Source organism: Nyctereutes procyonoides, unplaced genomic scaffold (genome assembly GCF_905146905.1).
Source record: "Nyctereutes procyonoides isolate TBG_1078 unplaced genomic scaffold, NYPRO_anot_genome, whole genome shotgun sequence".
In the NCBI taxonomy this organism is placed as follows: domain Eukaryota; kingdom Metazoa; phylum Chordata; class Mammalia; order Carnivora; family Canidae; genus Nyctereutes; species Nyctereutes procyonoides.
In genome coordinates this window covers 13948824-13966293 of record NW_026575120.1, presented here as the reverse complement: position 1 = coordinate 13966293, position 17470 = coordinate 13948824, and the positions used below count along the sequence as shown (strand labels likewise).

The 17470-nt window shown below is 53.9% G+C and overlaps 2 protein-coding genes across 2 annotated transcripts in view; one reads left to right on the top strand and one right to left on the bottom strand.

The window, feature by feature from the left end:
* Nucleotides 1-5336: 5336 nt before the first annotated feature.
* BRF2 (BRF2 RNA polymerase III transcription initiation factor subunit) lies at nt 5337-9039 on the top strand. Its single transcript, XM_055334929.1, has 4 exons — nt 5337-5567; nt 6262-6321; nt 6792-7113; nt 7934-9039. The coding sequence occupies exons 1-4, from the start codon at nt 5414-5416 to the stop codon at nt 8661-8663; spliced, it is 1266 nt and encodes a 421-aa protein (XP_055190904.1). The 5' UTR covers nt 5337-5413; the 3' UTR covers nt 8664-9039.
* A 186-nt stretch (nt 9040-9225) lies between these two features.
* The window catches only part of ADGRA2 (adhesion G protein-coupled receptor A2), a 35624-nt gene continuing 27379 nt past the window's right edge, over nt 9226-17470 (bottom strand). Inside the window, exons 11-19 of the mRNA XM_055334927.1 lie at nt 17255-17416; nt 16225-16449; nt 15837-16053; nt 15083-15291; nt 14024-14151; nt 13564-13687; nt 12938-13083; nt 12333-12422; nt 9226-12096 (exon numbers count right to left, since the gene is read on the bottom strand). Of these exons, the coding sequence (XP_055190902.1) occupies nt 10836-12096; nt 12333-12422; nt 12938-13083; nt 13564-13687; nt 14024-14151; nt 15083-15291; nt 15837-16053; nt 16225-16449; nt 17255-17416 (2562 nt within the window). The 3' untranslated portion in view covers nt 9226-10835. The remainder of the gene's footprint in view (nt 12097-12332; nt 12423-12937; nt 13084-13563; nt 13688-14023; nt 14152-15082; nt 15292-15836; nt 16054-16224; nt 16450-17254; nt 17417-17470) is intronic.

Sequence of the window (17470 nt, the reverse complement as noted above, 5' to 3'; positions counted from 1 at the left end):
GTCCTGTGCCTGGGCTATTTATTTATTTATTTATTCATTCATTTATTTATTTATTTATTTATTTATTAAAAGATTTTATTTATTTATAGAGACACAGAGAGAGAGGCAGAGACACAGGCAGAGGGAGAAGCAGGCTCCATGCAGAGAGCCTGACGTGGACTCGATCCAGGGTCTCCAGGATCACGCCCTGGGCTGTGCCCAGGCTTTAATAAAACCACCATTTTGCACCACAGACATCTCAAGAATTCTTTCTTGGTCGTTGGCTCCGGATCTTACCTATAATTCCAAAACCTCATCAACGTGGTGTGACTCAATATCCCCTCCGGACAAGGCCAGCTGAGTCACAGCCTCTCTGAGGAGGGAAGTTCCAGGTAAGTGAGCGGACTGGGATTCGTGCTCCCAGCCTGGGCAGCGACGTGTGGCCTGTGAGCCCCTCCCTTAGAGTTATCCGATGCCTGGGTTCCTAGGAGTTCAAGAAACTGAACACATGACTCCTCAGCCCAGGAAAGGCAGAATGTGTGGCAGGGATGGAATAGACCATGCAAAAGGGGAAAGCCGATCTGAGCGAGGGCAGTTAGTGGGCACCGGGATTTAGGTCTTCCTGGCCGTGCTGTATGCCAAGGCAGTCTCACCACGTGTGATAAAGGAGTATCGGCCAAAAAGCTGCGGAGATGAGAAGGAAATCTAGTCAGAAAGACTCCACGGCCTGAGCCTCGGCCTGCTTTAGTGTGACAAGTAGAGCGTGTCCCCAGCACTCAGAGTGAAACTGGTTTAGAGTGACAATGTTTCAATCAACTGAGCCAGGAGCTCGGTGGTGAGGCTGGATTGAGGATGGGAGGCAGCTCCAATCTTCCCGGGTTACTTAATTTAAATTTGAATCAGCTTCCTTCTAGGAAATTTAGTCTATTTGTTGCTTCTGATGGGCCCACCCAGAGGGACAGGTATTCACAGAAGTTGACTGGCTTTTTCCTGAATGCCAGTCCTCACTGTAGGAAGTGCTCCCTGGACACAGGGACTAGAAAACCATATCCTTCCCACAGAGACTTGCAATCAGAGGGAGAGTCAGACAGGCAAACAACAAACTAGAATGCACACGTCTAACCCAGGGAGGACTGGTGAAAGCTTCCTTCTCATCCCACTTCGACCATAAAACTCTTCTTCCTCTTCCTCTCTGGAAAAAACTATGGCCTTGGGACGCCTGGGTGGCTCAGTGTTTGAGCATCTGCCTTTGGCTCAGGTCATAATCCCGGGGTCTTGGGATGGAGTCCCTGATTGGGCTCCCCTCAGGGAGCCTGCTTCTCCCGCTGCCTATGTCTCTGCTTCTGTGTCTCTCATAAATAAATAAAATCTGAAGAAAAACACACACACACACACACACACAAAACAACTGTGGCCTTAAGGTCGGTATTTCACATAAGGATCATTGCTGGGGCAGCCTTTCCAACAGCCTCCCTTTCCAGAAGTTTTCTACTCAAATCCACCATATTCTGGGCACTCAGCATTCCAAAAGCCTGTGTGCCAGGCACCCTGCGGGCACCAATGATATAGACACAAGAAACCTGACTCCAGTGTCATAGGCTGGGGGTGGGGGGAGGATGTAGCATGGGGCAAAGGGTTTTGAGGAGCATCTGGTAAACAGATCATCACTATCACTGAACGAAGGTAACTCTTAGGAGAGTCTGCAGCAGCAGGAAGGGCACCAAGGATGTGTCTGTGCTGATGTCCAGAGGAAGACAAAGAAGTTTCTTAAACCAATTTCTTGCTGAGGAAGTGGAGAACCCCAGACTTACAAGTCTTTTTGTTTTATTTTTTTAGATTTAAGTACAATCTGCCTCCCAACATGGGGCCCCAACTCACAACCCCAAGATCAAAATTCACATACTCTACCGACTGAGCCAGCCAGGTGACTGGGCCAACCTGGTATTCCTCAACCTGCAAGTCTTAATAGAGTGTGCCATCTTCTGGCCTGGGTCCTGCCTACCTCCCAGCCTGTGTGTGTCTGAGGGCCAGGCTCTCTTATGGTATCACACACTTGTGACTGGAAAAGAGAACCACTCCTGTACCCCTTAGAGGTGCTGGTTGGAGAATCATAAAAGCGCTCTTCTGGGCAGCCCGGGTGGCTCAGTGGTTTCGCGCCTTCAGCCCAGGGCATGATCCTAGAGACCCTGGATTGAGTCCCACGTCCGGCTCCCTGCATGGAGTCTGCTTCTCCCTTTGCCTCTCTCTCTCTCTCTCTCTCTCTCTCTCTTTCTCTCTCTGTGTGTGTGTCTCTCATGAATAAATAAATAAAATATTTTAAAAAAAACGCTCTTCTACTTGATGATGAGTAATGTTGGGGAAAGGTGAATTTTAAGGCTTCTCTCATGGGTAGAGGATTCTAATAAAATCCCACTTTTTTAAAAAAGTTTTTTTTAAAGATTTCATTTATTTATTCATGAGAGACACACACACAGAGGAGAGAGAGAGAAAGAGAGAGAGAGAGGCAGAGACACAGGCAGAGGGAGAAGCAGGCTCCATACAAGGAGCCCGATTGGGACTGGATCCTGGGTCTCCAGGATCACACCCTAGGCTGCAGGCGGCGCTAAACCGCTGCGCCACCGGGGCTGCCCAAAATCCCACTTTTTTTTTTTTTTAAAAATGCAGTTAGAGTCAAGATTTGCACAAAATTGAGGATGAGAGGAGTCTGAAGCTGTTCTGTATAATGACGTGAAGAAGCACTCCCAATGCAATTATGTTGCTTTTGGAGACATATTTCCCCACCCCAATAAGGTCGTCAACTGTATGTATTGTCTAAAACTAATGAATCTTTCTAACAGGTGTGTGTGTGCACACACAAGCATGGGAGTGTGTCTCAGTATTTATCAGCTGGACAGCCAGAGCAAATACCTCACACTAGGGGGCAAGTCTAGAAGAGAGGGGACTTGGAACACCAGCACCCACCCAAAGCTATTGTGCTGAAGCCCCTTTGTGGTGTGAGGCTAGAGTGACTAATTCAAATGTAAGGGAATAGACTGTTGGGGATTATTGCATCCCTTGGTTGGGGGAGGGGGTGAATGCTCCATCGAGATCAAGCTCTGTGGTAATAGGTGGGACTTCTCTAAAAAGGAGAAGAGGTTCTATGCTCTGAGAAGGCAATTTCTTGGGGATGGGGTGGTATGTTTAGGTCTGGATATCAAGGAAAGAAACTGGAAAAGAAGGGGCTGACAGCTTTTAAAGGTATTTTGGTTTGTTTTGTTTGTTTTTTTAATGCTTACCTCTTGAACCGTAAGGAGAGCCTTACGAAGTTTCCCATTTTACAAATATATTTTTCATTTCTATTACAGTCACATTAAGTTCCGCAACCCTTCAGCAGGGTGCACTCAGTCTCGTGGTGCTGGTGTGGGAAATGAGAAAATGGAAATCTGGCTGATCTGTGTTTGCACGTCAACTAGACTAACAACTAGTCAGTGGAACAGCATCTGGCCAGCCCACTGAGGTCCAAGATGCAGGAAATTCTGTTGTGTGGTAGTAAAGGAGAAGAGGTTTATGGTATACCTGTGAGCTGAGGGAAGGAACTTGTGAGCCAGGGGGGCTTCTGCCGAATGGACAATTCCTGTAAGGTACGGCATCTCCTTTTGAATTTATACTAAAGGTAAGTGACTTACGAAGTAGAGCACGCTGATGCTTGGATTATAGATTAAATGCAATCTTTGCATCAGAGATGCCCTTGTTCCCACTGTGGTCCAGGGAACTCATAGTCTCGTTAGGCATACAGGGAATCCTGTATACCTGACCACTGATTATAGCTTTTTCAAAAGAACCTATAGCCCTGTCTAATCAGATCCTTTACTTTTTGAGGCTCAAATCCTCTGAGGAATCTCCGGGTACATGGTCATTGTGTCACTTGTCTCTTCAGACTAATAAGCTTCATTTTTTATTTTGAAAAATTTTCAGCTCTAGAATGCAAAATTTACTAGTCTTCTAAGGAAGGCAGCTGTGACCCGTATCTTACTCCTCAAGGGAGTATCCCAATTTATGAAGGTCTAACAAAACATACTTACTTCTCAATTAATTCTGCATAGAGCTGTCCAATCATTTTCTGTTCTCAGTGGAAAATGCTGATCTTACCCTTCCAACCCCAATCCCCCGTATAAGGTTGAAATTGAGCCCACGACAGTTCTTAAAATCTGCTAATGCCAGGAGCCTACCTGAAATTCTCCACTGTCAGCCCGAGAAACAGACTCTCCACACAGATTTCGTGCACCTGCTGTGCTGACTCCCATCTGCCTTCTTGGAGTTTTAAGGAACAGACTTCCGGTGGTCCTTGCCATTTAACTCAACTTTCTTGTTTTTCAGACACAGCTGATTCTAAAACGTTCAAGCATTAAAAAAATCTTTATTCTTGGCATGTCCTGGTGGCTCAGTGGTTGAGCATCTGCCTTCAGCTCTAGGTGTGATCCAAGGGTACTGGGATCAAGTCCTACATGGAGCCTGCTTCTCCCTCTGCCTATGTCTCTGCCTCTCTCTGTGTGTCTGTCATGAATAAATAAATAAAATCTTTTTTTAAAAAAAATCTTATTCTTAGCGAGTGCAGTTAGGATTTGCTTAGAAAATACACTCTTCTGGTGACTTAATGTGTATTCAAACATAACATACATAATTTAAAATTTGTAAGCTTGGTTTGCATCACTGATTCTTTGACTTATACTATACCAACATAGGAGCTTGGGAGCCAGACTCTTGGAATAGCTGAAAACTCAGCTTTCAAAAACATCCAAGTCGGCTTGGAACCTCCAGTTTGCCCAAAGCCTCAGCACCTCATGTTCTTTCCCTCCCAATTCCCTCAGACATTCCTTGCCTTCTCTCTGAGAGCATTTGAGTTTGCCACTCTGAATTTTCTATAGTTGAGAAAAATAGACTGAAAAGAGAGGAAACAACATGTCTGGCACAATGTCCTCTCACTACAATATTCTTCCTTTTACGCATACTTTGTACTACCGCGCAAATCAACATTTGCTGCTAAAGAGAAATGGATAATTTACGATTCCCCTAGAGTTTCTGAAAGGAGAGCTGTTTGGGAACGGCAACAATTTCTTGTCTGTGACGTGTGTCCCTGCAGGTAGAATTTCACCCACTCAACCCCCAGTCTGGTCCACTTCAAACGGACCACAGATACCACGGGACGCGAAGACGCGGTCCAGGCCAGGAACCTCTTTTTTTCTAGCTCACGTTTCTACCCGAGCCGTCAGGGAAACGGACCGGAAGTGTGCGAGGCCTGCGGTCCGAACTACCTACGTATCCCGCGGTTGCTCTGGAGCCGGAAGAGGAAGGTGCACCGCGTAGAAGGCTTCCCTCCTAGTTCCGGTTTCTCCACCGTTGCTCTTGCAGGCGTAGGACCGGGTGCCCGGGGGCTTCTGCGGCTCTGGGTTGTGAGATGCCGGGTGGAGGCCGCTGCCCCGACTGCGGGTCCGCTGAGCTCGTGGACGACGCGCACTACTCGCAGAGCCAGCTGGTGTGCTCAGACTGTGGCTGCGTGGTCACCGAGGGAGTCCTTACGACCACCTTCAGCGACGAAGGCAACCTCCGAGGTACCCAGGGCTGTGGGTGTGCGGGCCGCGGCGGTGGAGGGGCTGTCGTCAGATTCCGGCCTGCGGGAGGGCGGAGGCTGCCGTTCGTCTGTTTTTCTAGCACCTGGTGCGACATCTGCCATGTGTTAGGTATTATATATATTATATATCCATATGCCTAATACATTTATGTATTAGGTGTAACACGTATAAATGCTGGGTATAGTAAGCGTTGACCAAATGAAACAGAAACAAAGTACACTCAGTTTACCTAGTCTGGATATGACGGAAGGGTTATGTGTCAGTTCTTTACAAATACAGACAAGACCATTATCCCGAAATAGTTTTTAGCACTAATTGGCAAAAACACCCCCCCCCTCCTTTTTTTTCTTTGTTTTCCGAGTGCCTGACCAGTTCAGCCCTCAAAATCATGACTCAGGAAAATTGCCGGGATTGGATACACAGGAGGGAGGGCTGAGAATTTGGAGCACCCGAGGCCACTTTAGTGCAATGGTGCCCTTCCTCGGTCTCTGTATTTGATACTGCTTGTGGGCATAGAAAACCAGATGGACTCTTAACGTGCAAAGTGGGGCACCTTCTGTGAGATAAGGAATGGAGCCTAATGATAGGAATTCTCCCCAGTTTTGTGTGGCGGGTGGCCAGGAGTTTGGTGAATAAAGGTTGAGCAAGCTGTTTGTTGTGCGTTGCCTTACAGAAGTAACCTATTCCCGAAGCACAGGGGAAAACGAACAAGTCAGTCGCAGCCAGCAACGAGGTGAGAATCAACCTTTTATGATACAGAAAATTCTCTGGAAGGTCCAGCCCATCCTCTTGCTTTTCCTGTTTTCACTATTACTGTGTACAGTAGAGCCTAAAAGAGTGGCAGTTGGAAATAAAGAATGGAGGTGGTTCTGAGAGAGTCTATGGTTCTGATTCTGTATACAGGTTGGGTGTGTCAGGGCTGTGTGAGATGTAGACTCCAACATCCCAGATCACACTCCCGCGTGGCTCTGAATCAGACTGACCTCCAAAGAATGGTGGGTTGAAATGTAACTTCTTTGCACAGATTTCTTTGTGCCTTTAGAATGACCTCACCAAACGTCACTCTTGTCATTTTAGAGTTACATTATTTGTGCATCTGGTGTTGGAGGCAAGTTTAGCAGGAATTGCTAGGAGCTGCACAGTAGTGCCTTTGACTTTGACACCCCGCTCCCCCCCCCCAACTCTTGCTGTGGGCTTTCTTAGGTCTCCGCAGAGTGAGAGACCTCTGTCGAGTTCTGCAGCTGCCATCAACCTTTGAGGACACAGCAGTTGCCTACTACCAGCAAGCGTACCGGCACTCTGGCATCCGTGCTGCCAGGCTGCAAAAGAAGGAAGTGTTGGTTGGCTGCTGTGTTTTAATTACCTGCCGACAGCATAACTGGCCCCTCACCATGGGAACCATCTGCGCCCTGCTGTATGCAGATTTGGAAGTGTTTTCTGGCACCTACATGCAGATAGTGAAGCTCCTGGGGCTGGATGTGCCATCCCTCTGCTTGGCGGACCTGGTGAAGACTTACTGCAGCAGGTAAGCTGCCCACTGGCAAACTCTGGGACAGGCTGGCTCCTTAGACCCCAGTCTTTGAGCTTTGCTGTCTCTTTTTCACCAAAGCCCATTTAAAGGGATTTGGGAGAAAAATGTAGTCTCCCTCTCTTGTGCCCAGTACTAATAAGGTTAATCCCATTTTACATTTCTAGACTGCTGTCATTTCCAAATCCCTTTGCCCTCACTGCAACCTAATGACATAGGCAAAGTAGGTGTCAGCCTTGGCAGAGGGCCACTGAGTTGTGGCTCTTGTGTTGTGCATAGCCCGCTTGGCTGTGTGCACCAGCCCTGCCTCAGCAGGATCATCTGTGAATGGAGGCAACAGGATGTTAGTCATGGGGCTGGAAGCAGAAACTAATGTCTTTTTTTTAAGTAGCTGTGGTGTTTTCTTCCTTCTGAAAAATACAGTATAAAGCAAAGGTTACCAAGTGTTAAGTGGCTTTGGGTTTGCATGGTTACTTCTTAGCTGGATGAATATGGGCCAGTTTTTTTAAACTATATGTATTTTTAGTGGGGTGTAGAGTAGATGACAGAAGAACATTTGTAAAGCGCTCAGAATGATGGCAGGCGGAGGTGCTGACAAACGTGAGCTTTCTTGTGCATTTTCCTGTACAAGTAGAAGACTCAGCCTGTCTTCTCTCTGCACCTCTATGAACTCCGTACCTGGCCAGCGAACTTGAGCATTCCAAGAGGAGAGGAGAGCTTGCCCATTGTGAGTGTACTGCTTTTCCTCGCTTTGGAAGAGCAGCCCTGCCCTCTCCCCTGTAGGCATGGAGACCAGACTCTCATTTTCTTTTTTCAGCTTCAAACTGTTCCAAGCTTCCCCGTCTGTTCCAGCCAAATATGTGGAGGACAAAGAGAAGATGCTGTCGCGAACATTGCAGTTGGTGGAGCTGGCAGATGAGACATGGTTGGTGACCGGGCGGCACCCCTTGCCTGTCATCACTGCTGCTACCTTCCTGGCTTGGCAGTCGCTACAGCCTTCGGAGCGTCTGACCTGTTCACTTGCCCGATTTTGTAAATTGGCAAATGTGGACCTGCCCTGCCCTGCTTCCTCCCGCCTGCAGGAGCTGCTGGCTGTGCTGCTGCGGATGGCCGAGCAGCTAGCCTGGCTGCAGGTTCTGAGGCTTGACAAACGGTCTGTGGTGAAGCACATTGGCGACCTTCTCCAGCACCGGCACACGTTGGTTCGCAAGGCCTTTCGAGACGGAACAGCAGAGTTGGAAGCTGGGGAGAAGGAGCAGCAGGGTTGGAGCGAGAGCCCAGGGCAGGGAAAAGAGGAGGCAGCGACGAGTTCCTTAGATCGGCCCGAGGGCAAGAGACCAGCTAGTCCTGCCCTTCTTCTCCCACCTTGCATGTTGAAGCCCCCGAAGCGGATCTGTCCCCCACCCCCTATCTCCACAGTCACCGGAGATGAGGACATTTCTGATAGTGAAATAGAGCAGTATCTGCGTACCCCTCAGGAAGTTAGGGACTTTCAGAAAGCTCAGGCTGCAAGACAGGCTGCCATAGGGGTATCAAACCCTCCCTGATGTGCATCCAGGGGAGTACTCACACCATTCCAGCAGCAGCTTGACAATAGACCTATCACATCTGGAGAAGTGAGTGTATGTGAGTCCTGAGGTATTTATTTTTTCTTATTTAAAGGAACCATGGGACTCTGTGCAGTTAATTGGACCCTGGGTCCTGGAGTAGTAGCTGGGAGCAGTGCAGGGACAGTGGATTTGGAGAGAATCCCATCTGTTGGTGCCAGGGAGGAAGGTGCATATGTTCATACTACGAGGGATGGCTTTCCTCCTAGACAGGTTGGAGGGTGCCAGGCTTTCTCCTGGTTTGTATTGGATACACTGCTGCTGCAGGCCTGCCAGGCCCTCCCTGCTCATGTGGAGTGGTTGGTGTTTTGAAAGCTATTAGCCCTCAGAGGACAGGAACTGGGCGGCTCCTGGCCCTGTGTCAATTGTAGATTGACGGGTTCTTGTGTATGGGGTTGGGGGTTTTAAAATCCTCTACCTCACAACAAAAGGACCGTGGGTGGACTAAAGTTATATAGCTCAAAGGGCTTTGCAAAATTTTAATATATTAAAACAAGAGGCATCTGCTAAAAAACATTCTATTGTATAAAACCCGAGCTTTTAAAAACACGTTTTCTTTGGCACTTTTCATCCCCTCCCTCCCTTTTCCCCAGCGTATTGCAGAAAGCTCTCCAGTGCTAAGGCATGGGCAGGGTATGTAAACAGCAGCCAGCATATGTGGAAGAATAATACGAAGCTTTTTTTTTTTTTTGGGTCTAATATTGTCTGTGCAGCAAGCATAAATAACAGGATTCATCCCAAGGTGTGTGGGTTTTCTCCCCTCCCTTATGTCTTTCGCCTTGGTGATCAGATGGCGGCGACATGGACACTGGGAGGGGACCTGGACCAGGTCTGGTTTTCCCTGTTGCTCTTCACCAGGCTCGGCTTTCCCTCCACTTTTCATTGGGTCCTGTAGTAAAAGGCTGGTGGTTGCTTTGTAGGTGCTGGTGTTCAAAAGGAGTGAAGGCACAGCCCCCATGTGAGCTGCAGGGACCCTACCTGCTGCCTTGTGGGGGGGGGAGGGGGTTCAGCTTGGGCTTCTGTGAGGCAGGAACCTGGACTGATGTTTGGAAGGTTTGTCCCTAGTAACCGAGCTAGACATCAGATTCTTGGAATGGTTCTTCCTTATGGCCTCCTGGAGGCAGGGAAGGGCCCTTCCTGAGTCCCTTGGTGTCAGAAGGCTGAGACTGGGGAGATGGGTCTTGTAACTGAACAGGAAGTGCTTCTCCAGGACCACCTGCAGCCTTGTGATGGAGCCTCCCTTCAAAGCACTGTGTATAGGGCACCATTGCCTTCACTCCAGATCTAAGCACTACTCTCCACTTGCCTCCGATCTTTCCTGAGGTACCACCTCCAAAGCCCTGCGGTGTGGTTTGTGTACCACTCCTGTGGGACACGCCTGTCCCTGACTGGGCACCCTTTCCACGTGCACCCCCCATTCCTTAGAACTCCAGGGCTGCCTTCCACACTGTTCCACCTTCTCTTGCATAGTTTATCTTAAGAGCAGCACCTATGGGTCCTGGTCACTTGGCTCATCTGCTAGGCTGGCCCCTAGTTGGCCAAAAGCTGGGTGGGGGAGAGGCCCTAGGATCTAGGCACAGATGGCCATGGCTGACTTTAGAGGAGGGCAGTGAGGAGAGAACAGGGTTCTCAAGCTCCCATCGTCTGTGTGTTCCTGATAAGGCTGATGACCACCAGCCAGACAGGGTGGAGACGTGGGGAGTACCTATGGAGGAGCCCACCTGGGGCATGCGCCATTGCCCGCCTCCCACGGGCCTCCCGTGGGCCTACAGGACCTTCCCCCACTACCCTGGACGGCACCGATACGACTGGCAAAACTAGCCTGGGCTGGGACGGAAATGTGTACTGCTTGCGGTCCTGGGGTGGTCGCCAGCCCAGAGTGACGCCTCTCTTGGCAGCGGCGGGCCTTGGGCCTGGCCTCCTCCTCCCCCCACCCCCCACCCCGACTCCAGGACCGAAGCTGGTGTGCCAGGCGGGCGACAGCCCCGGGGCCCCTCTACCTCCAACCTGCCGATGTACCGGTAGACGTCTCCGAAGGCCCCGGAGAAGCCCGGCGGACCGGGTCGCGGGGCCTGCGCGTCCCGCAGCGTCACCCGCCCGCTGCCCCCCGCCCTAGACGGTGGTCTCGCTCTTCCAGAGGCCCGTCTTCATGCAGGCGCCCCCCGCCGCGTCCGCCCCGCTCACGTCGTCGTACTTGGCTCCCTTGGGCGCGCCGTTCAGACTGGCTGCGTTGAGGGGGTACGAGCGCCGCTTGCTGTCCCGCTCGGGTGCTCCGCCCCCGCCGCCCCTGAGGTTGTCGCGGCTGGCGCTGCGGCGCTGGCCCTGCCGGCTGGCCTCGGGGGGTGGCGCGGCGCTCGTGTCGCTGCCCTCGGACGGCGTGAGCATGGGCTCGCCCTCCAGCTGGAGGCCCGGGCTGTTGCGGCTGCTGCCCGGGTAGCTGTCGGACGGGCTGTTGTGCAGGCTGCCGCTCTCACTGGACGGCAGCTCGGGCGCCCCGGCGGCTGCCCCCCCGCGCAGCGCCTTGAGCCGGTTCTTGGCGCCGGCCTCCCCCGCGCGGTGCGCCTTGGCCCGACTCTTGTGCGCCCGGCGCCCGTGGTGCAAGTTGTTGGGGTGGCGGGGGGCAAGGCTGCCCCGGGAGCCCGTGGGCTCCGGCTCCCCTTCCCCGCGGGCCGCCGTCCCCGCCTCGCACACCTGACTCTGCGCCAGCTGCAGGTTGGTGAGCTTGCAGGGGCCCAGGGGCGGCGCGTGGCTGCTGCTGCCGCTCGGGGAGGACTTGAGGGACGGGGGTCCCTCTCCGAACACGGGGGAGCCGTCCTCTGGGGCGGCGGGCACGGCCCGCGGGGAGGCGCGGGAGGCCGAGGCCTGGGGGCAGCAGGCGCGCCAGGAGGCCCTGACGTCCCGGCGCCTGGCACAGTGGTGGGTGAAGACGAAGAGTCCCAGGGCGGAGGCCGCCGCCCCGTACAGGCAGCTGCACACCACCCGGGGCAGCCAGCGCTGGGACACGGCCAGGGCCCCACAGGCCCACATGGCCAGATACAGGAAATGCGTGGTCACCAGCGCCCCCAGTTGGACTCCCGGAGAATAGAAGCCGTCACCATCCTCCGGGGGCCCGGGTGTCACCACCCCCGCGCTCCCAGTAGCCAGAAGGGAACCTGAGTCGTTCAGGAGGGGGCCGCTGCTCCTGAGCCTGCTGGAACCCCTCAGCTCCTCCCCTGGCTCCAGGGAGACCCTGCTGGTGCCCCCCTTTGGGCTCTGCACCAGAGGACCCCTTAGGCGCAGCCCTGCACACAGGAAATAGATCCAGGTGATCAGCAGAATCAAAGCCACGGGGATGTAGAAGGCTCCTAGGCTTGGGCGCCACACCAGCCAGCAGCTGAGGGGAGACACAGGCAGTGGATGAGGGGTGGGAGAAACACATCTGAGGTAGCTGGGTGGTCGGGGAGACAGGACATGGTGAGTGAAAAAGCAGAAACTGGCTTAGGCAGCATGCATGGGTTTGGGTGAGGTCCCTGGCTGGGTGGGCCTGGCAGGTGCCCCTAAGAGTGCAGTTGGAAGGCATCCAGTGTCAGGGCAGGTGGGTTTGGGGTGGGCAGGCAGGCAGCGGCTCACTAGGGGCTGTGATCCCGGTAGTTGTGGATGTTGACAGCAGCTGTGATGCCACAAATAATGAGTGGGATCCCTCCGGCAATCAGATAGAACCTGGAGAGGAGTGGGGTTTGGGGGTCAGGGAGTTGGGGAACTAAGGGAGTTGGAACCAGATGCTCAAAGACCTTGACTCCGGGTCTCTGTCCCATCCTCATTCCCATTTAAATTCTGTCAGAATTTTTTGTCAGGAATGCAAGGCCCCTACAGGGCAGGCTCAGTAGGTTCCTAGGGGACTTGGCCACAACTGTCCTAGGGGACAGAGGCCAGAATTGCTCTCTCACCTGAAACGGTACTGAAGTCAGGGTACCACTCAGGTTCCCAGGATCCCTGCCCAAAGCCACTGGAGTCACTTCCTTCCCTGGGCTTGTCATCCCTGAAAAGCCCTAAGGATGGTTCCATGGTCTTGGGCAACCTGGAGCCACCTGGGGCCTTGCCTCTTCTCTCTTTGGACAGTTCTCTGCCAGGACCTTGGACCTGGCCTGCCTCCACCCTGGGAGAACAGATTTTGGTGTCCTACACCCGCCTCCGACCCCTTCACCCTTGCAAAGCTGACAGTCAGAAGCACGTACCGGAGCATGGGTCGGGGTGCTGGTGGGGCAGAGTCCCCTTCTTGTGGAGGGGGTGCTCTCCAGGTGAGCTCCTTGTGGAGGACGCGGGCCTTCACACCCATCCAGAGCAGTGTGGACAAGGAAGAGTAGTGCAGAGTGATGCCCACCTGCGGGGTCAAGCCACGGGGTGGGGGATTGGGGGCAAGGGGGAGACCACGCTGCTACTAGAACTGCCTCAGGGCCTCAGTCCAAATATTTTCCCACCTCTCCTATGGACCCACCCCCAGGTCTAACCAGATCCCCCTCAAGGTTCTGGCCCTGCTGTCACCCTCTCTCCTTCCACACCCTGCTTCTCTCCTGCTCTGGAGACTTCTCCCTACCCTGCCTTCGCTGTCTGGCTAGTACCTGACCTCTGCTCCATTGCAGATTCCCACTCTCCACTTTAAGGGCCCATCTCTTGCTCTCTGTACTTCTTACCACCCCTACTCCCACGGCCCCACCCCCAGCAGGGCTGGCCACAACAGTGGAGATGGGGCCTTTTAGCATGAACCTCCCGTTTCCCCTTGCACCTCCTGACTCTGTACCCAGGTTTCCATCCCTCATCTTGGGGCGCCCCCCACCCTGCCCCAGCCCCTTCTCCTGCTTACTGCCTGGCAGATCATCTGGTAGTTGGTGAGCGTGATGCCTCCTGCAAAGACGGCAGAGGTCATGGCCATGTGGAAGCACAGGTTCAGCAGCATGTGCCAGCCCTTCCGGGACACGTGGATGGAGCTGCCCCAGAAAGGGTCTTTAATTAATGGGCCACCCAATCCAAGGTCAGACCCATGGGGTCTCAAGGCCATTGGGCGAGCGGTTGGAGGCGGCGGTGGGGTAGGGTGGGGAGACAGATATCTGTGTGCATGCACGTGTGTGGATGTGATTAGAGGGCCCAGGGCAGGATGGGCTTTGCCTCCAAAATGTGTTTTGCAGCCCTAGAACCTTCAAATAAAATGCTAGGCAAGAGACTGGGAAAGTCATGTGGACCCCTTGGGAAAGGAACCCTTGGCCAGGACTCAGTGAGACCCACAGCCTTCCCTCCATGTCCCTCCTTCCTTCAGGAGCTCCCACCTGTGGTTGAGGATGTAGGTAATGATGGTGGAGAAGAGGCAGAGCAGCAGCAGGGCAGTGCAGGGGTACACCACTGGATGCAGCCCTGCCCCTGAGCCCCCCACCTCCCTGGGGAAGGCACTCAGCTCCTGGAAAGGGTAGGAAGAGGAAGTATTAGGAAGCCAGGGGTAGGGGCCACTCCATGGAGTCCTGGCCAGTCCCCCAGACCATTTTTCCTTTTCCCAAGTCGGATCAACTTTAGCCCCTAGTCCATCTGGGTAGGCGAAGGCGTTAAATGCTGCGACATCCACTCTTAGAAAGTCAATCTTAGGTAGTGTTAATAATCCACCGCCATCGGCCACTTTCTCCCTCCTAGCCTCTTGCCCTTCTGGGAACACATCTGATGCTCAATGTAAAAATCAGAGATGAGGGCAGCCCCGATGGTGCAGCGGTTTAGCGCCGCCTGCAGCCTAGGGTGTAATCCTGGAGACCCAGGATTGAGTCCTACGTCAGGCTTCCTGCATGGAGCCTGCTTCTCCCTCTGCCTGTGTCTCTGCCTCTCTCTCTCTCTCTGAATGGATAAATAAATAAATAAATCTTAAAAAAAAAATAAAAATCAGATGAGGAAAGAAGGGGAGGTTTCTGTCTATAATCCAGTTGCCAGCCTGGTCAGGATCTGGGACAGTGGGGTGTAAAATGTGGTGAAGGAGCGGGAACTGGAGAGGAGTGAGCGAGGAGGGTGACCAGAAAGGAGAAATGTTCCTACATGTTTTTTTTTTTTTTTTTTTTTTGCCACTTTAACAATCTGGGTCTCAGAGAGTGCAGGACGTGAGGGCCAGGCTGGATGGTTCCAGATCCATGTCTCTCGATGAGTGGAGGCAAGACTCCTCTGTCTCCTGAAAGATGAAACGTGTGGGGAAGACCAGAGGGACATTTCCCATGAATCCTAGTTATGAGGCTTGCGAGGCTGCCGCCTTTCTCTAGTTCTCAGCGGTGCCAGGTGGTCAGAATACCTGGGTCTTCCCCGCATCGCGCACACTTCCCTGGTCCTCCCAACCTTCCCCCCGCCACTCCACTCACCATGAGCACCGCCACGTTGCCCAGCTGCTGGCACTGCAGGGAGCTGACATTGGGCTGGCTGGAGCGGAGCTGGCAGCCCTCGGAGCTCCACCTCCCGGGTCCCCCCGGGCCGTCCTGGGTCCACCAAGCTGCCATGGGTTCAGCCCCCTCAGCCCAATGCCGCAGTGAAATGGCCACCGGCTCGGTCAGGTTTCCCACGCCACAGCCACCTGCAGGGGAGAAGGAAGACCACCCAGGTAGAGCGGGGGGCACGGGGTGGCTGCACCCCTGGGGCAAGGCGTGTGCTGGGCTTCGGATCCAGTGGGATTCCTGCCTTCCAGGTTGTGGGTCTCCCCCAGGGAGGCTCAGGATGATCTGGGAGGTGGCCCATTCCAAATGCCAAATGAGTGGTGGCGTCAAGTACCCAAGAAGAGCCGATCTGGGGCTGGGGCGGGGAGGGGGGTGGTGGGAAGGAGGGTAGAAGGTAATACTGGGAAGAGGAAGGTGAGGGAGGACTCGGAGTGCGTTCGTAACCTTTTTGAAATTCGACAAGTCCAGGATGTAAATCCCAATGTCCTCCAGAGCCTTGTCTCCAGCAATCCCTTCCTTTACGGGATGTCTCCGTCCCTTATCCCCGCCCCAAATGGCGAGGGGCCCTTTCCTCAGCCACCTCCCCCAGGGCGTGAGGGGCGCTGTGGGTGTGGGAAGGGCAGGGCGAAGGGGCGCGGGGCAGACACTGGGGAGCGCTGCGCTGCGCGGGGCGTAGGGCCCTTACTGGTTCCCGCGAAGATGACAGGGGTGGCCACACCGCGCCGCTTGCTGGGCCCCGCGCCTCCTGGGCGGGAGGTGTTGCCGTGGCTGCGAAAGAGGCGGCCGTTTCGGAAGATGAGCAGTTGCAGGGTGCAGTCTGGGGGAACAGGGGGAGCCAGGGCAGCCGGAAGGGACGAGAACAGACTGGACGGCAGCTGGATGGAGGCCAGGGCCACGCTGTTCTGGGGGGGACATTGGAGTTCCTCAGAGACATCCGGGAACCCTTCGGACTCTGGGGCCTTCCAGTCCCCTCCTCCCGCCTCCCCTGAACCCCCTTTCTGGATCTGCTTCCACACACACCACTCACCCTCCCTAGGCACCTGCGTCTGGCACATCCCTCCCCTGGTGCCCACCTTGATGTGGAAAGACGACAGAGAAATGCTGGGTCTCCCCGTGGTGCAGCGGAAGCGGAGCTGCTGATCAGCCAGGGGCTCTGGCTCCGGTGAGGGGTTCTGGCCAGGGCCCCCAGGCCGCACACCCGGCACTCCTGCCTCCCTTCTCTGGAAGGCTGTGCAGGTCAGCCCCACATAGCTGTGTGGCTTGATGAGGTAGGCCTCCAATGCCACGTTCCTTGAGTTCTGGGGATATGGAACCTGTCACCCTCCATCTGAGATATAGTGGCTCTCTCTTGGCCTCCTGCCTGATGCTGCCCAGTCCCTCTCTGCAGATTTGTCCCCCTACACACTCCTTACTGTCTTCTCAAGGCCTGGCAGTTTTACATCTGCTGCAGCGTCTCCCCAACCCCTGGCCATAGCACCTTCTCCTAAGACCCTTCATCCCACTCTCACCCTACCTCAGACCTTGCTCACCTCTGAACAGTACTAGTTCTGCTGCCCCAACCAAGCCTCAGAGCAGGGCCCACGTCCCACCTCCTTATACCTCCTCAAGTGACTAGCACAGTATCTTCCACGTTAAAGGTGCTCTGCTGTGGTGGTTCATTGGGTCACAACCCACCATTGGCAATGTCACCCTCTCCTTAGGGAACAGGAGTCTCCATTACTCCTCATTCCATCACAGCACTGTCATCCTCCTTCCAAACCTCCTCTTATTCCTTTGACTCCTTTTACCCTTCTTTCTGTTCACTTCCGTTGGGCTAGCATTATAACTCAGTTTCCCACCATGAAGTCTTGAATAACGGCCCTGTCACCGGACCCTCCCTCTCCTTTGTGCTGTCCCTGACAACTTGGAATTGGATTCCACACAAGTGAGTCACACTCGGGGTTCTTGCTAGCTGAGCGCATGACAGGTGCATACTTGGAGGACTTGCTGCCCAAAGACAGGAGTGTTTGCCTCCTGGCAGGCAAGGGCTGGCCCCAGTTGACTGTAAGGTCCCTCCCAGGGCTAGGCTCCCCAAGGAGCTCCCTCCCAGTTGATCCATATTACCACAGAGATGTGCTGGGCGTGGGGGCTGAGGGCAGCCCCCCCGATGCGCTCCAGAGCACCCACGATGCCACTGCAGGCCTTGTCCTCACGCTGGGCCAGCCACAGCAGGTGCTCGTCCACCAGCATCAGGTTGCTGGCCATGTCCACCATCACCTCCACCAGCTGGCAGGGGGCCAGGGGCATGGAGTCACTGAGGGCAGGAGCGGGGTTTGGGGC